This window comes from Centruroides vittatus, unplaced genomic scaffold (assembly GCF_030686945.1).
Source record: "Centruroides vittatus isolate TY-2023 unplaced genomic scaffold, ASM3068694v2 contig_549, whole genome shotgun sequence".
NCBI lineage: Eukaryota > Metazoa > Arthropoda > Arachnida > Scorpiones > Buthidae > Centruroides > Centruroides vittatus.
Window position 1 is genome coordinate 5,982,645 of NW_027122325.1, and position 22,824 is coordinate 6,005,468.

The 22,824-nt window shown below is 27.3% G+C and overlaps 1 protein-coding gene across 1 annotated transcript; it reads left to right on the forward strand.

Annotated features, from left to right (window-relative positions):
* Window positions 1-15,530: 15,530 nt before the first annotated feature.
* On the forward strand, window positions 15,531-21,970 carry LOC136978615 (zinc finger protein 862-like). The gene is made up of 2 exons (XM_067274355.1): window positions 15,531-15,646; window positions 19,594-21,970. Exons 1-2 carry the CDS (start codon window positions 15,531-15,533, stop codon window positions 21,968-21,970), a joined length of 2,493 nt encoding a protein of 830 aa, XP_067130456.1.
* Window positions 21,971-22,824: the final 854 nt, after the last annotated feature.

A 22,824-nucleotide genomic window follows, 5' to 3' on the forward strand; every position in this document is an offset into this window, starting at 1 on the left:
GTTCGGTATTGCAGTTATTTCAAATAGATATAGTATCTTGTCTGTTACGGTGTTATTATTGATGACGAAACAACAGTTATCTCTTCTTGTTACTGATAAATTGATTTTTTAATTTAGATTTTAAATCTATTAGTCTATTAAATAATAATAATAATAATAATAAAGCACAATAGAAATGAATAATACTTAATAGGCAAATTAACTGAATAATTTATTAATTAAATAATTTTTGAAAATAATTTTATGATTCGCTTTTATTTTTGGTTGTTAATTTTGTTTTTCTATGTCAAAAAAATGAATTGCTAAATTTTAAAGTTATCATAAATCAAATATAGAAAAACCATTTTATCAAAAAATTTCTGTGAGTTTATGCGTTGCGAAGGAAGTAAAAATATAATAAAAATTCATTTGTTATAATTTCGCAATCTACTGTCAAAAACTTCGTTTAATGGTGTTCATATAAACGTTTGAAATAAAAAAAGTGCAATTTACGATGCAATAAATAGTGCAATACTAAATTCATATTCAGTAAAACTAATATAAACAACATTGAATGAAATTATATTCAGTATTCTGGTACTATAATGAATAAATCATTTCGGAAATAGAATTTTACTATTATTACTTATTCATTAAGTAATTACAGTAAAATATAATACATTTTAAAGTACTTTAATCAACTTTTGATTCTTATTCAACAGAAAATGATATTATTCAAATTAATTTTGATTTATATTATTCTACAGTGCTGGTTGTTCGTTGTTAGGGGTGGAGATCCATTGTCGTAAGACATTTCCAATTATACGTAAAATAATAAATAACAGATTATTGTATATCTAGTGTTAACTTAGTTTATATTAAGTGTATCGTAATATGCAAAAAATAAATTTAACTTCAAAGTATAATTAATAATTAACAATAAGCTAGCAATATAATAATAATACGATATAGTTATCATAAAAATGAATATTTTAAACAGAAACAAACTTTATAAAAAAAAAAGGAATTATAATTAATAGGTATGTACAAAACAGGCAAAGATCAAGTCATCAGTATTATATTTTAACTGAAATAAGAAAACAAATAAAAAAAGAACATTTTTATGTAATTATATTTAAAATGTTATAAAATCTTCCCTGTAGGAGATTCCTCATGCACATCATAATAGGAACTTTCAGTCTTCCTTTTATTTTATCTGTAATATAAATTGTTATAAATTATCGTTTTTAAAATTCTTTTTATTCTTCTTTCTTTTATTAATTAATTGCTTGCATAGATAGTTCGTTGTTATATGTGAGGTGCATATTAAAATGTTGCTGAAATGTCATTAAAACAATATCGAATGGCCATTTGATAATATTTTAATGACGCTTCTCAGCAATTCCTGAACAAAAATCTTTTTGAAATAGATTTTGAATTAGATTTTAGATTATTTTGTTTCAAATTCAACAAATATATACATTTTCATTCATCTATTTAATACAGTTTTCAATATTTTTCACTTATATTCTGAGTTAATATTCCTATGTGAAAGGCAATTTCCTTTATTTCTGTGGTAATAAAATGGCATTATAAATACAATAGACCTATATTTTAGCTAAAAATTTGTAAAAGGGGGTTTTATCTAATTGTATAGAGTGTGAAATATAATTTAACCAAACGTATTTTTAAATTTAAAGAAAGAAATCTTAATTATAAAGTAGAAAAGTAATTTCTTTTTAAAAAATCTTAATTGTACTTTGCATTAAAAACTTTTAAAAAAATAATAATTTTATCGAAAAAAATTTCAATAGCTTTATTTTATGCATTAATCTCGTAAATCATTACGTATTAAGTTATTAAAAATTGAATACATATCATCATTATTATTATAGCGATTAAGCTTGCACATCATAAAAATTCTATGCTAGAAAGATTTAGTATTTACTATATATTATTACTAAACTTTCATAACAAAAAAAAATTTTGTGTACAGAAATTAACATAAAATATGTAGCAGTTTAGAATTTGTTCTTCGTGCAAGAGAAATTAGATTTATGTCCAAGATTTGTTGAGGCAGAAAACTTGAAAGAACAACTAACATTATCTTTCTCTAACATCTACCTTTAAGAAAATATTCTTATAAAATAACTGGAATAACCTACAAAAGTGCTCTCAGTTTATTTGCCATTCGAGTGAAAGATAAAAAAATTTATTATATCGTGTACTTACGAATAGAAAGGAATTAGAAAATACACATAAATGCATTATATATGTAACATGTATAATATTTATAATATATTATCTCTATATATTCTTAATATAATTTTTTTATTAAAATTATAACAATCCATTTAAGTCTTTCCTTTAGTTTTTACTGTCTAAGAGCAAGAAAAACTGCTGAAATATTAAGTATACTATTTTAACCTTTAATACAGAAATAATTTATTTTCAAGCAGAAAACAGAATAAAGTACTAATTCTTCTAACGATTTAAACGATTGCTTAAAATAAAAAGTGACATTTCTTAATGCATTTCATTAAAGTATTAAACTTCTTCTATAAGTCAAAAATATCGATTTATTTCTGACATGGATTAAGTGCTTTATACATAAAATATATATAGGCGAATATAAAATATGTATATCTGGATAGAAATAATATATTAATGCTAGACAAATCTTTATATAAAATAGAAAATTTTTCTTAAAAGTTTAATTAGTTTTTTCTTTCTCTCTTAAACAAAATTTTCATTATAAATTATCATCATCTCCTTTCTAATATGCACTTAACAGAATATTCTCATAAGATATATTAAATACATTATCATCTGCAGTATGTTTAATGTGATCTCAAATTTATCTAGAAGTAGCACTCGATTATATTGACTTTATTGTTAAAATGCAAAAAATCTAGAAACAGTTGGCTGTGACAATATAAAAGAAGATATTTAATTTTCTTGCCACTAAAGAGAAATTGTTATTCTAATGTATTTGCTATTATATTACTGGTAAAAAAAATTGGAAAAATCACAAGATACTGGTGTTTTTTAAAATTAAATTTAATTAAAAATAAATTATAATAATTAATTTTAAAATTTAATTAGAATAAATTGTGCAAGTAAATGGCAAGCAGTGACAAAGTTTTTCATTGCAAACTTTTTATTATGTAAGATTCTACTAAAATAGCCTTACATCTTTTAATAAATAAAAGAAATTTAAAATTATATTTGAAAGAAAAGTTGAATAAATATTGTTACATTTTCAACAAACTTTAAAACATTAAGACATTAAGAATTTTTCTATAAATTTTCTATTAAATCATATAAGTTAAAAACTTATTTTAAAATAATACCTTAATTTGAGACATTAATATGCTACAAAGAATTTTTCTTTTACTTTATTAAGAAATAGAAATAATAAAATTTTAGCATAAGTTCTCACTTGGAATAAGCGAATAATTAAATTCTGGAAAAATGTATTTATACACTGTTAGCTTTTCATACTTTTCATCTATTAATTCTTCTATCTCTATTCGTTTCTCTGTGTTGTAAAATAATAGTTCATTCACACGTTTTATTTAAAAGTTTAAGCTTATTTAGCCCAAATTTATGCCTTAATACATTAAGTATTTTTTTCAAAAAAGAATAAGTAAACCTATGTGAATTTATAAATCTATAAGTATAGAATTAACGTTAAAATTCGAATTTATTCAGATTCAGTCATCTAGTAAATGAGTATATTTACTTAGTTTTTCTTATACAGCTGAATAAATGAACATATTCGTGACCTATCGCGTCCTATATGAAGTGAAAAGAATATAAGAGGATGATAGAAATCTACAATGCTAATAAACGCAATTAAGTAGAGGTATCAGACTACTCTGATACTTTTTGCTGTTCTTTTAGGTTTGGTAGCTTGTCAGAAAGAAGAAGGAACATCTACAGAGTACTTACGTGCAGTACGTTAAACAATTCTTTTCTTATGTTTTGATTAGTTCTTTCATTTAAAAAATTATATTTTAATCATTATTGACAAGTTTGTTAACAATTATTAAATATAAAATTTCGTTTCAAATAATTAACTTAATAAAGTATAAAAGAATTCAAATAATCTGTACAGGAAAGCAATTCAGAAAAAATTCTTCGAATAAAGACAAAATTAAAAAGGAAAACAAAAACAAAAATGCCTAAATTAAAATAATGTATTCACATATATGAATTATGAATGTAATTCTTTATCTTAATTAAAGATTTACAAATTAAAAAGTTTCTTTCTAAAATCGATCCATACATTCTGTAGCTATATTAATAAATGGTTTACTTAGTTTAAAAATTCATGTAACGGATTATAGATAAAATATAAAAATTGCCATTCGCATGAATGAAACATGAAGTGAAACTTTATAACAATAAAGAAACTATTTACATTAAATACAATTTATGAGGATATAATTTATCAATTTCCTTATTTGAAACCTCGACGCAATTTAAATTTTCGATTATTCTGCTTAATATAGAATTAATCAATTATACAAAGCTGTTCAAGCACCTTGGAAAGCATTCATACCTTTATAAACATTGAAAATTTGCTCTATAGAAATTGTCATATAATGTTTAATCAAAATCTTGAATAGATAACATTTTAATTGTTTGAAGTTCATTGAAGTGAAAATTATTAAAAATTCTTTTGGTGAATTAATGCTAGTTTAAATGCTCGATTTAAACACAATTAGATTCATTCGGAATTGCAAAATTATTAATTTCTTGAAAAATTTATATAATTTACATTAAAAATCATTTAGTAAATCTTTCTAGTTGTCATTCAAACCTGCTGGAAATTATAAATTTGACAAACATGTGTATATTTATTAAAGTAATATTCAGTATAAAACTTTTAATGCATTTTATATTAAATCTAATGTTTTAAGTTACTTCTGAATTTATTATAATTTCTATTTTATAAAATGTTTTATGTTACATTTTTCCTCATTCGACATCGAAAATAAAATTATAAAATATATTAAATTACAAAATATTACCGTATATATTACATAATGTGTTATAATGATGAATCCTAATTTTACGTAAAACTGCAGTAATGAATAATTTTACTTAATTAATAAGATAAAAATAATAAGTACTACTCTTCAAAATAACACTAAAGTTATATTTAATTACAAATATACTGTATTTAATAATTTATGGATTAACTGCTGTTATAATTTAATATCAATTGAATTTAAACTTATCGAATTAATTAGAACAATTGACGATAATTATGTTACGCAAAGTCTAGCATTTGGTTTAGTTGCGAATGCTGCACTTACAACAAGGCTACAAGCCAAAAATAAAGTGAAGTTCTTAGTAAAGAAATTAATTTAAGCAAATTACAGCAATGGAGAACCATACCATATAACAAAAATGGCCAAACGTTGTGACGATAGGAGTGATACTTATCAGAAATATATAGAAGACGCATTTATAGTACTTTAACAATATAATTATCATTGTTATACAGTAACTTTTAGATTACTTCACAGATACTTCACAGATACTTTACGACTGATTAGGTAAACAATCATTTAACTTTCAACATTATGAATGTACCCTAAGCTTTCAGTTTTCTGTTCGAGATTAAGTTGCGAATTACACTTACTGTTTCTATATACTTTACACTATGTAATAGTCAGAAAACTTACAAAAATATTATATATGTGTAAGTTGAATGTTTTAAAAAGAAATTGTATAAGTATATGGAAGTCCCAATAAGGGTCTAGAAGAACTGCATATTGCTCGCGATCCACAGTTTGGCCACCGTGGTCATATACAATATATCATTATGTATCATAATAACTATTACAATAATGTATCTACAGATTTTACATATTTTTACAAAATGTGCTTATAATTTTATTAAATTCTCTTTCATATTATTATATGTTTTACTTGCCAATTTCTTTGTTCATTTCATAATGATTTGAGCTCGTTTACTGTTAAGAAAACTACAAACTACTACAACGAATGTATTCTAAAATAATGTACAGATACATACGCATTAGCATTATATTTAACCTTTTTCATTACTTATTAATATTAGTGAAATTTTCGAATGCTAAAATATATTTCCTATTTTAGTTTGTTAAATAAGAAGTATCATTTATATCATTTCAAACATATTATATACGTTTCTTTAATGTTAAATTATGATATTAATGTTCTATATAACATCGTATTAAAAAATTAGGTTTATATCTTTATGAAATTAGAAATGCACAGTGATAATATCTTATAATTTGTGATTACAAATAACTACTTTTCCTAGTAATGTTCTTCATTAAAATTGACAGCAAACATCTATGTCCGAAGCGGGATTTGAATCCTCTTCAACATGCATTCGGTAATACAGTGAAATACGTTAACAATTTTACACTAGACAAAGAAGTTATTATTATAATACAAATGTATATACTTTATTATAATATTATATTTGTAAAACATTATATACAATTGACTAAAATTATACTGTATAATATAGAATAATTGTAATAAATAATTAACAATAACAGACAATTGAATCTAAAATTACTAATAACTAAAATAACGATAACCACTATTATACAATATATTCTTAAATTCTTATATTTATTATAGCAAAAACTCCAGTTTTCATTAATTACTATATACTTTTGTAATATTTCAAATAATTTATCGATTTAGCTATTTTTATCTGACATAGAAGAGAAATCAAGGAGACATATTTGGAAAAAATCTATCACCATAATGCTCATTCAACCATTATGCATTAGATAAAATCAATTTTTCTTTGCTCGTTTATTTCAATAAATTTTTCGGTTCTCGATAAGTTTAATTAACTTCTGGAGGCAAATATTAGAAAATCATTTGCTTCCATTGGAAATGCAATAATGTCTACTTTTCTTTTAAGGAAAAACAAAATTAATTTCAAAATTCTTATTGAATTACTAGTGCTTTCAGCTTTTAAAATGATCGTTATAGAACTAACAAATAACAAAAATTAGTTAATAAAGCATTTTTTAACTGACTATTAAAATTGACAATGACACTTTTAAATAAGTTTGTATAAGTTATTTCTTCAAAATTTCATTAAAGTAGTCTTTATTTACAGTAAATATTTACATAAAAAATGGTATGTAATATAAGATACTGTTTACTATTCTTACATTCACTATGCGATTTTTAATGTCATTGGTTTTAGATGTAAAATTTCTAGGAGAATGATCACTCATTTTAAGTATTGGCTTATAGTTGTGCATATAGTTAGTTACTGAACTTCAATAATTTTTACCGAAACTGGAACTATTCTGAAGAAAACTACCACCGAATAAACGCTTCTAGATATAAAAGACATTTCTCTCTACTCTTCTCTAGTTCAGAAGAAAGAAAACACTATCGAAAAAGGAAATCAAAACGGCTAGTGACTGTATGTAGCCTACTCCGTGTAGTCTACCGGGAAAAATTCTACAATTTAGACGTCATAAATGATGATCACACCTACAAATCATCCTTATAATTTGCATAAAACACGAGTTTGGTTTTATGCAAATTACAAGTTTCAACACCCACGAGTTTGATAAGTGGAAGGAAAAGAAGCTATTCCCAGTTGGTATACTTCCATTTCTGCAGAGTGGAGATATGAAAGTTAGAAGAAAGAAATTCCCATTCCTCCCATTAAATCGCACCTTATGTATATCTAATTAATTTTATTTCTGATTAATAATTACACTAACAATAAAATGAATCTCAGATAAGAAAAGAATGACACAAAATTATTAAAATACAGCTATAGTTGAATTCCAGAGTTGAATAATTAAACATATCGTTATTCTTAGATACATATATCATAAACAATAAAGCAAAATTAATTAGGCTAGCTTACACATTTTAATTACATGTCACAGACATGTAACAACAAGAAAGAAAGAGAGAGAATGCACATTTGAATTAGTAAAAATAAGATAAAATAAAATAAAATGAATTATAAAAGAAATAAATGAAATGTGAATATATACATTAATTAAAGACATTGTTTAGTACGTTACAATGTTATAAAGCTTGAAAATAATAAGTTTCTTTTTTAATTTTCAAAATTAATAAGTAAAAAGTTTTGGTTTTTACAGATAAATATGTTTTATCTGGAAAGGAATCAGAGCAGTAAACATTATTTTTCAAACATTGGAATGTTTGATCATCAGGGATGTTGTAAGAATTTAATTTAACTTGAATATATTGCTTTAATTTTTAGTATTTCTGAAAGAGAATTAAACTGCTTGGAAATGAAAGAATAGTTTTAAAATTCTGTCTAAGAACCCGAAAATTTAGATTATAAAATTTATAAAATTGTAAATATTTTTTTATTGCTTAATTTTTAATCGTATAAGAGTAGGGAGGTTTTGTTTTATGATACATAAATCATTGTTATTAATTAAAAATCAGAAAAGAAACTTTTAAATTATTTTTCAAACTGGGATTCATATTTTCTTCTATTATCATATATTTGTCTAGTACAGTTTTGTAAAGTACTTCGTATATACGAAAGTCTTAACAGTTAGCATAATAATATATTTTATATGATAATATTAGTTTAGTAAAGCGTTTTTCAACGTGGGATACGCTAAACACTTCAAGGGAGTCGCGAAAAAAATTTAATGCTGACAAATATAATTATTAAAAACATCAATTTTAAAGACGTTTACACTTGGGTGATTCAAAATCTTTTGGATCTAAGTTCATAAAAACTGCTAATTAATTATTTGTAAAGAATATTAATTCTTAAAAAAACTAAGCAGCTGTTTAGTAGAAATTTTTGGCATTTTATATATTTCTAAGGATCTTTATTTAGTTAGTTTAAATTGAACTTTCTTTTATATTGACTTAGTCTACATTACTAAAAATGCGCCATAGTACTTCAAATCGAAAATTAATAATTAAAAATCAATGGAGCAACCTTTAAAAATCATTTGACAACGCTATTTACCTATTTTTGATTTACGAACGTTTAAGAGTATATGAATTTTTTTCTTATTTTCATAAAAAGGTGTACGTAGAATGGAAAAGGCTCGAAACCGCTAATTTTGTATCTGAATTCTGTAACAAAGCAGAAAATATAGTTTACTTACCCGTTTTAAATAAATACTTAAAGCATTTAATGAACTGTAGACATTTTTAAAAATACAATATCACTATTCTAAGAATAAATAAACTAGCTTTATTGTAATCATAAATAAACAATTTGAAAAACTTGGACATGAATAGACAATTTTATTAAGAAATCATATTCATATTTAGTTTTAGAAATTAAATCTATGCTATAAGAAAGTTTTTCTTTCCCAACTGGCTATAAAATTGAAAATAAGCTTCTAAAATAATTGAAAAATATAATAAAATTTGTAATCTCGCACTATAAATAGATTCAAAAACACATTCATCGATCATTGTAGATGGAAAATGAAAACTTCACTCGCGAAAACTAATCACGAATTAATATACTGTACTTTGGTTTTTATACGTTTATAACTTACAAAATAGACAGTGTTAAACAAAAATAATGTAATCAAAATTAACTATAAAACTGATTATTGTTGAATAGTTTTAATTATTACATTTTCGATTTAATACTGTAATTCAGAATACAAATGTTAAATTTAGTAGGAGATAAATACTATTATTATCTTTAAAATATTTTGGTCTTATAAAATAAGTTTAAAATCAGATAAACAGATTTTCAATACTTTTTTATATATGAACTCACATTAAGGTTTTTTAGATAAACAAAACAATAATATATAACAAAATAAGCTCGTTTTCATAGTTTTTAACCGTATATAAAAGATAGAAAGCGATAGAGATAGAAATTAAAGAAAAGAAAGGAAACAACCAAATTATATTGATATAGATTTTCTGTAGATGCAAATAACAGATCATAAATAACTTATTACACTAACAATTAAAGTGACTATAAACAAAACAATATCTGAAGGCAAAAGCAATTCGATTCTAATAATTAAATTTTAACACAGCAATTTTTCAGCATACTTGACTGAAGTTTTTCTTGTAAGAAATACTTTTAAATAGACCTGGCTTTTCAATAACATCAGCCAATAAGGATTTAAATAAATGATCTTTCCTTATTTCTTTGTTGGGAGTCATGAAAATGCCCACAAGAATCATAAGAATTTTGATCGGATTCAAAACAAAAATTTCTTGTGATAAAGAAAGTTCGAATAATTTTTTAATACTCGGAACTAAATAAATAAATCTGAGAAGTCTTAACTAATAATTGATTAAATTATTTTGATAACTTAATAAGACAGCAATTAAAGTATTTGGTCATTCTAAAATGTCTGTTACTTCAAGATTTTTTTTATTTAATGAAAACATTTATTTAAATTTAACTTTTAAACAGTCTAATGATTAATTGGACTAGCAAAAATGTCTATGATTTCACAGAATTTGAATTGAATGTTGTCAAATGCTTCTTCCAGCGGATAACTTTTTATATTGTAGAATAGAAAAGGTTTAATTGATTAATACAACAGCATCAATTAAGCATTTATGTATTTACTCATTTAGTGAGAGGTATTTATAAAATAATGAAATAAATTATATAATTTTAAGAAACTTTTGAAATTCTTTTTCTCGTTCTTAGAGGACTTTTAATTCAATTTCAAGCTCCATAAACTCATAAAATCTCTTGATTAAGGTCTGCAAACAATCCTAAAAGATCATGTATAAAATCGTAAAAAATAAAATACGAAAACGATAAAATATTTTAAGATTTAGTTTTATTAAGTATTAATGTGTAATAATGATAAACAAATAATTTTATTATGTAACTGTTTTAAAAGCGTAGTATGTTAAAAACATTTTTAAATATGATTTATAAATAAATATAATACGGCTTATATGGCATTATGGCATTATTTATTTAAACATATATATTTATTTATATTTTACATATATATACAGATTACACGGAATTTTCGGGAAGTTCCCGAAAATTCATTCCCGATAAATCTACATAAAAAACACTATCTATATGAAAAAAAAGATTGGTTGCAGACGTTAACCATCGGCAAAGATAATACAATAAACCAATAAATATAAAAAGGTGTGTTTAAACAAAATTTTTAAACTATTTCATAAATCAAATGCGGGCTTGTAACTCTGTTTAAATTGTAATAAGTTGCTACACACTTATTCGCACACATTTAATTTGGATTTTAGTTTTTTGTTCGACTTACCTGTAGGTTTTAACACCGAATGGCATGCAATTAGTAATCCGTATTGAAAAAAATTGGAAGAAACGCAATGGTGCAAACAAATCATTAAACTTCGAATTAAATCTTTTTTGGACTGCTTCAATCGCGGGATAAAGTAGAAATGAAAGACTGGCTGTTGCTACACACATTCAAATAAGTCGCAAAAAACAGATAAATCTTAAAATTTACTCGAGCGTGTGTAGAACCTTAAATGCAAATTTTAAGAATTTCTTCAGTAAAGGATTTTTTAAGAAAATAAATTATGAATATCTTTTTTCAGAAATAAAGATTTTTAAAAAAGGCAAACGTATTGATGTATTGAAACGTAATACATCAATACAAACTGTGTAAAAAGAGAATGAAATTTTTTCCAAACCGTGTTAAAATAATATAAAAAATTCTTATAAAAACAGAATTTTATATAATAACACACATTAATTATATACGTACAACAATTATATTTTCTTCTTATAGATCTATTAAACAAAATCTTGTAATTAAGTATTAATAAATAAGTAATAAACGTGAACAGTTTTATAATTAAGCCAACATTATTACTAAAGAATAAAGATTTAAGTAAAAATTTGAAGCTGTTCAGGTTTGAAAAATATGTATATATAATTTTTCAAGAATGGTAACACGTTACATTTGTTATCATTCTTTATATATTCTTTAACATAAAGATAATAACTTTAGTCGTCAACTATAGGCATACTTGAAAATTATTCGGCCATCAAATATGCAATTATTTAAGAATATAATTGAGAAATATAATAGAAAGTTGATTTTAAGTTGTCAAGCAAAACGTAAGAGAAGAATTCTGAATTCATTTTAAAAGAGAAAAGATGATTTTACACGGAAGGATGAAAAGAAAGCGAACCAATTGAAAAACAGACCCGATATTTATTTGGAAGTGGAAAATACGAAACAATTATTCAAAGAATTCGTCAAATATAATAGCAAAATTAATAATAAAAATAGGCTTAAAGAGAATGGAGAGAAAGCCGTAGGAGGGAGGAAAAGAAAAGTTTGATCAATCACACAGAAATACGTATATAATAAAGTAAACGCCACCTTCAACTGTAAAATAACAAGCAATAATTGCGAATTTTATGAAAATGTATATATTGAGGATTTATTTTTTAATATTCTGAAATATTTTTGAATTTAATAAATATAAATGTAAAGAAAAGAAAACACGTGATAGGTGACGCAGCTATTTCTTTTTATGTATTGCAAAGCTTTATTTAGAACAATTTCCTTATAATTAATGCTCTATGTTTTCAATAAAACGTGACTTTATTCGTTTGACTTTTGTAAAAGAAATTGGCTCCATTCTTTATATGTTATTATGGATAACGTAAGATAAAGTTTATAAAATTTAGTTTTATAATCGATTTTAAAATACTGTATATAATCAATATTTTTAGAATACGATAAAGGTAATTTTATGTTGTATTCTTGTGTTTTTTTTCTGGAAACAACGATTAGTGTTCACTAATCAATCTGATACAGTGAGACAGAAAAATATTTTAACTTGTCTTTCAATTTAAGCGCATTCAAATAGAAGTTACCAACTATATCAAAATTTAACTTTATCAGTTTAACAAATATTTTTTGTTTTATTAAGTTAACAATCTTTGATTTATTATTGATTTCCTATTATTTCTAATGGTTATTTTTATGGACACTTCATCATTTCAGATAGATATAATAAGATCATAGCGCGTTATGAAGTGAAACTCGAATTACACAAACAAAAAATAAAGCTTAATATTAGAAAAAAAAACTGAATATAAGATGAACTAGGCTAGATAAACGTCCACTCTTTTCAAAAACAACATCAATACATTGATAAAATACAAGGTATGATCGAAAAGTTAAACATTTTTCTCAAAGAACTGTAATTCTTACGTTATAAAATTAAGTTCTAAACAATTATAGAATTTATTTTTACGTTTATATTATTAAAAGTAAGTACTTTGTTGTTTAGCTTACAATCTGAATAAATCTGTAAAACATATTTTTAATATAACTTGTGATTTTATAACATTTTAGGAAATTATTCAGAATGCAAAATTAGATATGTCCTGAAATACTGGTATACCAATTTTAATCAATTATTAACAAGATTATTAAGTATTAAATTTAATAAAAACCATATTATTGCTATAAAGTTTGTTTACAATTGCTTAGAATAATTTTTATATTATAATTATATTTTTCTACTGTTCTTTGATATTTTATGGATTTTGAATTTATAAAATCAAAATTTAGATCTGAATTTTCATCATAAAAGAATTCATATTATGATATTTCACTGATACGAAATATATATTATACACATCAAAAATTAATAATTTTGCATATTAACTAAATTTTACTTTACTTTCTTAAAAATAATTTTATTTAATTGTACACTAGAATATTATTTTTCTTTAATATAAATTGTATTGTTGTTTCCATACATTTTAATGAACAGACACTAAGCAAACGTCACAAGAGTATTAACAATACTAAATTAATAATTAATTTATTGTAATCTAAACAGGATTCTCCTGCATGTAAACAATGTCTCTGTCTTCTTCCTGGTTCTGAACACTCGCATAAAAATCATTCTTTTGTCGGCTTCTTAAAACTTCCAGTAATTTTTGTTTCATCTTCGTATCGGAATTCTTACCTTTCAGATTCACTTTCAGTTTCGGGAAAAGATTCATTCGGAACTAAATCTAGAGAGTATGAGTAACAGGAAGGGTGGGAATGTTATTTTTGGCCCATAGAATTGAATTGACTGTCTGTGGCCGAGCATTTATTGTAATAGAGAAAGCAATTTTGAGTACAGTTTTTCAGGCTTTTTTCTCACTGCTTCTCTCAACCTTCACAAATGGACTGATGCGTATCCTGGTTGATTGTTACTACTGGCATGAATTCATGAATTAAACCTTAATTGCCATATAATAGTGAAACCATAAACTTTTAGGACTTCGAATTCCTGACTTTTTCGCTTTGGAGTAGCGATCCAAAATCGAAAAAGACTCATTGATTTCATTAGGATTTTGTTTGAGGTCGTACCAGTTGTCTCAATTCTCGTCGCTGATTATCTGCCCATCTTGTCATTTTCACCATCAAGAACATGTTTTGGCAAACCATTTGAATTTCCTTTTTCTAGGTTAATTAATGAACTTGCCGAAAGAGATGAGCTGGCAGTTCGTATCCACTTCGTAGCGGTTCTTAGGCCAATGCTAGCTTATTATTAGTAGAACAAACTTGCTTAACCTTTTTTTTTCAAGTCAAGGTCTTCATGAATGATTGAATGACATAGTCTGTATAACATTTTGATTTCTTCTGCAACTTCTCTGATTGTTATCCTTCGATTTACAGGTATGAAATTCTTAATTTTTTCAATGGTTTCGGGTTATCTCACCGTTTTTGGACGTCCAGATCTTAGGCCATCTACGACTGAACTGCAGCCATTTTTAAACCTATTGTACAGTACCATTCAAATGCTGTCGTTCATTTTATTGAAGCTTCTCCAAAAGTTTTTGTATTATCTAAAATCTTTCACTAGCTGATTTCTCCAAATTGTAGCAAAGCTTGAATCACATATGTGGTTTGTGTAAATCTTTCTTTGGAAATTCCCTAAACTATATATTTATACGCGCTTTAATTTTCTAGAAATATAGATGCCGCAAGTGGTTATTTTCGAATCCACAATAAAATCAAGTTCGTTTGCTTTTTAAAACCAGCTTTAATTTTTAAAATTTTTTTATATGTGTCATACATTTTACAACTGAAAACATGGACCAGATTTAAGTACAGTGAAATCCCTCTATAGTGATATTTATGGAACAATAAAAAATATTGTTGTGGAGAAATTTATTGTTATCGTGAGAATTTTTTAAAAAAGTATCCCATTCCTCGTTTTACTTTGTCTGAATACAAATAGGATTATTTCACAATGTCTTCAAAGTTACACAATGTTAGAATGGAAAAATATACAGTATTGTTGTTAAAAAATTTAAAAGCGAAAACACCAAAAACACGTTAAATCTGGCAACCTGCCCTCGTCCGTACAGTCCCGATGCTTACTGACCGCAGACGGTTAGATGACAGAGTGATTATGGGATAGGTTACCGTTCTGGAAACGTAGGATCAAATGCGAACGGTCGGAAATACTCCAGCAGTTTTTCGGGGATCGACTGTCCTGATATATCGGGACAGTCTATCCCCATTCCTTATCGCTGGGTTTTGCCGATGGGTTTAGCTGCCCCATTGTGGGCTGACAAAATCCATAATTGGTTTGCTGAAAAAAGCCCTCTTAGTGTTCACTGGGAAGAAAGAGTTTTAAATAAAGTTCTTACTGACTACAGGTAACGTACTGGAATCGTTGTATTAAAAGAATACTATATTTTCATTTCTAAAACTAGAGAAATATTAAAATTTAATTTACTAGAATATTATTGTTGTAGAGAGAGGAAACTACTACGCATTTTTTACGAGTATAGTAAAAAAAGTTTCACAAAACAGAGATTTAGAACAATAAAGAACATCGTTTAATCGGGACAAGTTTTACACTAAGCTAATACGAATTCCGTTGAGACATATATTTCGTATCGTTATGGAGGGATTTGTCATTATACAGGAAATTCTCGTTAATTCGAACTCGTATAGTTTGAATTCCGATTAGTTCGTACCCGTACTTTTGTCCCGGCCTGATATATAGAGATTTACACGTTAAGGAATTCGGTTAATTCGAAATACGGCTGCTTCGTAATTAGAAGTAATATGCGTATGTTAACTCGTTCATAACTGCTTCCCTACTATAAGAGAACAATAAACCAAGAACAACTCTAATCTGATCAATATGGCTTTGTTTTTACAGTAACACATTTTCAGGTGTCACTTTACATACCGACTACCCTTTTTTCTCTTATTTCGTAAAATACGGCTGAATTTCGGGATTGCAAGATTAAGCTACGAGTAGCAAATTGAGATATTTATAAGGCTCTGGCTACTACTTTTGAGCCACATTAAAAATAATTTGCGCTACATTTAGAGAAATTTTGCTTTACTTTTATAAAACCTATCTGGCAATCTGTAAGGTTGTAACCGGACACATGCTGTTTACCTGCAGTTTATATTATAATTATATTATTAATTATTAATTAACAAAAGTAGCGTTCTGTTTAAGTAGCCGTATTCCGTTTGATTAATAAATTACACCAGTTACATGCATTTGGCATTATATTCAGAAATATGTATTTCGAACTAACCAGGATTTCCTGTATTGATAAGTGCTGTTCAGACATTTGACTGTATTGCACTTCAATAATTTATGTAGTAAGTTTCTCTCCAAATATCACTTATTACTTATACTACAATTAATCTAAGAATCACTTAGTAATAATTTGATTTAATTATGCAGTAAGAATGGACCGATGTTCATTAATCTATATATGCGAAAGAAAACAGTTTTGTGTTCATTACTAAATAAAACAAAATGGATATGGAACATTATAACAATTTAAAAAATTTTTCATGTTAATATCTATTTGAAATTTCCGACATTTTGCAAGAATTATTGAAGAATTAATCATATGACGTCATTCTTGTAAAATGTCGGAAATTTCAAATATATTATAACAGTTTAAACATAATGTAGTGGATGGAATCGCCCAGGCGAACGATTCCCGCTGTTTGTAAGATAACGGAAACTTTCGTAATAGAGAGGTTTCAAGGTCGCATGTCACGTGATAAAACACACGTTTGCTCCGCCCATTCGCCATTTTTGTGGTAGTTTTCGCTCGCTTAGCTTGCACGTAGTCTGTTATTCGACGTCTTTTTTTAGTTTAAACGTACAAAAATACTGCAGTTCTATTATCATGGATTAAGTTAAAAAAGATTCTTTTCTTGCAAGCTATTCTAGCAGTCTAACAGGACGAGATGCAGCTCTGTACGAAGAGAAAATTTCGTTATGTCAAGGCGATCCATACGAAGCCAGTTTATCAGACTTCGTCGTATATCAAGAGTTGTGGCCGAAAGTAGAATTTGGTGACATTATAAACTATTTGGTTTTTACAACAAATTTCTACACCCTGTCACAAATGAAAGCTTATAAATCTTTAGAGGCCCATAACTATTTAACAAGTGGCTGGGTTTCTCCTGATATAAAAGTAAAAGTAATTAATAACAGCGAAGTAATATTGCTTGGAAAGATATGTTTTCTTTTGTTTGTTTAAACTCGTGTTTTTACGTATTTCTTAAGTAAGAATTTTTGTCTGAAAGTAAAAGTCTAATTAAAAACAGCCGTGGAAATTTTTTAATTCAAATTGTTCAGTACCTTTATTTTCTAGTTGAAACTAGCATATAATAAGTCTACTTGCTTTTCGTTTTAACGTGTAATGTTTATAAGTTTGCACTAGCTAAAGCCTGAAATTACGTTAGTTATTCGTTTATAAATGCATTATACCTAACTAAATTAATATAAGCAAATCAGTAAACTCTTTTAGGTTTTAAAATATAACTTAGTGTTTATTAACGTAAATATTGAAATGAAATGTTTCTGACAAACTCTTGTATTGATATTCACTTTATTCGTAACGAAATTTTTCCGGTTAATTCTCGAGAGCCATGCAGTTTGCCTTCGTCGTGAAAGCTCCTCAGTTTGAGATCCTTGATGACAAATAATGCCGGGAATTTTAAAAAATGATGTTCCTTTGTTCTTGAGTGAACTAGCATTACACCCAATTACACAACAAATCACCATAGTGATATTCGCGACGAAAAAAAACAACACAAGAACTCCAGTTAAAACGCACGTGAACACACACAAAACGTAAACAAGTCACAAACAGTCACAAAGATGGCGCTGGACAATTGCGCATGCTCATGACGTCACTCGTGATGTCGACATGAAACCTCTCTATTCAAAATCATAGCCGTTACGGAAGAACCGTTAGAGAAGATCCGTTGGGAAAGCCGTTGTGGTTGGAATCGACGATTGGCTGTCGGAGAGAATGGCCGTTGGCCGGACTTTATGAAGACATCGAAGCTGATTGGCGGAGAATTTGAACGTCGGCTACGATATAAGAAGCAGTTTTCGGCGGGAAAAGGATCTCTCTCGTATCAGTGTTGCCGTTCCTAGTACATTTGTACTTTTCTGGTACATTTTGCGTTTTCGAGAGCATTGAAAGTACACTTAGATTTTTAGTACATTTTGAGTACATTATAATATTTTAGTACCATTTATGGTACAAAATAATATTTCATGCCTTAATTAACGAAAGAATCCGAAAAAATTAGTTCAATAAAGTCTCACTAGTGTCACTACTTGTTAATTTGAATTATCCAATCACAACATACACATGGCTTATGTCGGTGACGTCAACAACATAGATAGTGTCACGTGATCCAAACAATTCAAATCCGTCAAACAAAAATAATGGACAGGTAAGGAAATCAACGATTTTAAACTTTTGTCGTCAATAATATCAAAATAGCCGTTAAGTCAGAGTCGAATTATTATAGAAAATAGTTTTGAAATTGTACGAGTATAAATAATATAAATACTTTTATATTATTTTCTACCATTATAATTTAATTCTTAAATTATGAACTTCAGTTTTAGTAATTTTGGTAGAAGAAATAACGGTTAAATTTCAGATACGTATACTGTTATGGCTGCCCTTCCGGAATCTCGATAGTATTTGCGATTAGAAATGCAAATTTTTAATTTTCTCGGGCCCGAGGACCCACGTTCTAACCTAACCTAACCTATTCTAATAAATTACTAATAATTTGTTAATTTATTAGAATAGGTTAGGTTAGGTTTGAACGTAGGTCCCCACTGTGCGGCCATGACAGTATACATATCTGAAATTTAACCGAATTAACTTTTGTTAATTTGAATCTGTCCACGCATATTTAGTTTATAATTTTTTTATCCATCACTATTGTATTTTTAAAAAATTAGCTTTAATGCTTGTGTTAAAAAAACCATACAACATATTTTCATTAAAAAATTTTATGAAATATTTTATTTTATATTTAAATATTAGCCTTTTCAAGTCACACCTTGATTATATTTGTATTTCAATAACAGAGCATTTGATTTCGATCTCACGAAGATTTAAAGAATTTCGATCATTAAAAAACTGTTAAAAAAGCACTCATATTAATGCTTTTTAAATTTTTTTTAAAAATATTTGTGAGCAAATATATCGATTTGCTTTTTATTTATGTTTTCACGTACATTAAATAATTTCCGACTAAACATTATTACAATATAGTGCAATGTTTTGTCTAATTTCTAATTTAGATACATCAAGCGCAACCAAAAAATAGGCTACATTGGTGCAGCACAGAAGAACTTACATCCAATAACCGTTAAGCCTACTCAAATTCCCGTTAATCCTGCAGTGCTTTCTTCGAACAATGTTTCTGCAACTGCTGTTTCCGCCATTTCCACAAATATGAGGGATATAACTTCAGCTTCTAAAAGTACTAGTTCTCCAGTTAAGAAACGCAGGCACATTGAGAAATCAACATTATCTAAATCGTTAACTCAGGAAATGACTAATTTGTATTCTTCTGAATCGGAAGTTGAAGAAGCTGAATTAGACTCATCTTGTATTGAATCTGGTAGTGAAAACGAAGCAGGATCGAATGGTGGTGTTGTGAAAAAGGATGATAAATCTGAGAAGAAAGGAAAAAATTATCCTCAAAATTTTTGTGACAAGTGGCTACAAATGGGAGAATTTAAGACTTGGCTAAGACGATCTACAGTATACCCAAATAAAGCATTTTGTGCAGTATGCCAAAAAACCATATCTGGAAATGTTTGTCACCTTCGACGACATGCCACCAATACAAAACACAAACAAGCAATGAAGAGCCTTGAAACAGTAAAATCAGGAGGCCTACTAGAAGCTTTTCAAAGAAAATCAAACCAACAAGAAAAATTAGAAGCTGAGCTGAAATTAGCTATGTTTTGTGTAGAGCATAATCTTCCAATAAAGATTATGGATCACCTTCCTAAACTTATCCAGTCCGTATGCCATGATTCAAATATTGCCAAAGACCTAAAAGTAGCCCGAACGAAAACAACAGAACTCATTAAAGAAAAATTATCTGCGAAAAGCTGCGAAGAAATGACTTCAGTGTTACAAAATGTGAAATTTTCCTTAATTATTGATGAAACGACTGATATCTCCTCCACCAAATGCTTGGCAGTGATTGCTAGGTATTTTGATAACTCTTCTGGAAAAGCAAGGGATCGCTTTATGGGACTGTTGCAAGTTCAGCAAGCAACTGCTGAAGCTATCTATCATTCAATGATGGAACTTTTGATAAATTTAAATATTCCTGCACAAAATATGATTGGATTTGGTGCGGATAATGCCTCTGTGATGATGGGTGAATCTGGTGGTGTGAAAGCGTTAATTAAAAAGGACAATCCGAATATTTTTGTTCTTGGATGTGTATGCCATTCTTTTAGCTTATGTGTGTCGCAGGCTTGCAACAAACTTCCACGGACAATTGAAGACTTGGTTAGAAATATATATGCTTACTTTGCTCATAGCTCCAAGAGGATCAATGAACTTAGTGAATTTCAAAAATTTGTAGATGGCCAACCACATCGATTGTTACGTTTATCTCAGACAAGATGGCTATCCTGGCAGGCAGTAGTCAATAGAACCTTAGAACAATGGAATGCACTCACTCTTTATTTTACAGCAGCTGCTGTGGAAGATAACATACATACAGCACAGTTGTTACTGAAAGATTTACAGAATCCCTTTAATAAGTTGTATTTACATTTTTTATCTTACATTTTGGAACTCATCAACAAAATGAACCTTAATTTTCAAAGCGAGAGGCCACGTATTACATCACTTCTGCCAAACATATCTTCTCTGTTTAAAACAATTTTGCACAACTATCTGAAAAAAGATTATGTGGATTCAATACCGCTGAACAAGATAGACACTCAAAATTCACATTTTCAACGAATAGAAACAATATATCTTGGTGCAATGTGCGAAGTTCAGATTGCAAAGAATAAATTCCCTGAAAAAGACATGAAGCTATTTCTCTCAAGCATTCAGTCTTTCTATATTGTTTTAAGTGCAGAAATTAAAAAGAAATTTCCTTTTGATGATTTGATCTTGCAGGAAATAACGAAGTTGGAGCCAAAAATTGCTTTGTCTGGAAATGTTAGATCAGTTGTAAACCTGGTAACACATTTTCCTAATATTGTGTCTGAACATGAGTATGAAGAGCTGAACACAGAATGGCAACTGCTGCCTGAAATTCGTGATAAGTTAACCAGTTGTGCAGTTGAAAACCTAGAAACTTTCTGGTATGAAGTAAATAAAATTAAAGATGACAATGGCGACGTGATGTTTCCAATACTTGGAAAGCTTTCAACAAGTTTGTTGAGTCTTCCCCACTCTAGTGCTTGTGTGGAAAGAGTCTTCTCACAACTTAATTTAATTAAGACAAAGATTCGCAATAGACTTCAGGTTGACACTTGTAATGCTTTTCTGCTATCAAAAGAGTTATTAAAAACCCAAAACCGAAAATGTTACGATTGGATCCCAGAACTTAAAGAAACTCACCCAATAGCTATCCACGATACCGAAACAGAAGAGATTGAAGATGTAGACGACATAATACATCTGTTCAACTTGTAAGATAAGATTTGCAATTTTTTATGCTTGTAGAATTGATTTTGCTAATTTTATTAAAGAAAGTGTTGTCTTACTATTCTTTTATTTAATTTAATGAAGTGCCTATGTGGCAGATTGAAAGTATACATATATATATTTTTTCATGAATACTTTGTTTACGTGCCTATATATAACCTATATATATATATATATTCACTTAAAGTATTTATGAATATGAATTTGAAATAAGCACAAAAACTTAGTATGATGGTATATTAATATCAAAAGCAACCAACCATAGAAATAGTACATTTTGAAGGAAAATAGTACATTTTTTGAAGGAGATTCAGTACATTTTGAAATTTCAAAACGGCAACACTGCTCTCTATCTCTCTTTTTGGGACCTTGCTGAAACCTGGTGTAAGTGGACTCCCGTTGGACTATCACGAACTTTTTCTGACTCAGAGGTGTTGCGAGTACTAAGTCTGTTAGCGGAGGTCGTAAGGTGTCCTTCCAACGGACTTGTACGGAACATAGTAGGTCGTAACTTAGATTAGTGTATTGTGGATACCTAGTTGTAAACATTATTTTGTATGTTTGTTTCGTCAATATAAACGTTGTGTTTTGTCAACCCGACTGGTTATTTTGAACATTACTCATAATTTTAAAAATTACGTCATATGACGTTATATTTGAATTTTTTAATGTTTTATTCTATTTTATTTTATTCAATCTCATATAGCTTCGTTACTTAACTAGGACGGCGGAGTTATACACATCGAAGATCCGGGACATCGGCTCTATACTTAAGAATTCAAGGAAATACTATAGCATCGTAATCATTTTTTAAAAATAAAGTATATATTATATATGCGCTT

Bases quoted from the DNA above. Each gene is read 5' to 3' on its own strand.
- LOC136978615 (XM_067274355.1), top strand. From the start codon at position 15,531: ATGGGTTTAGCTGCCCCATTGTGGGCTGACAAAATCCATAATTGGTTT. The intron at 15,647-19,593 runs GTAACGTACTGG...TTTCTAATTTAG, and splicing joins AAAGTTCTTACTGACTACAG to ATACATCAAGCGCAACCAAA.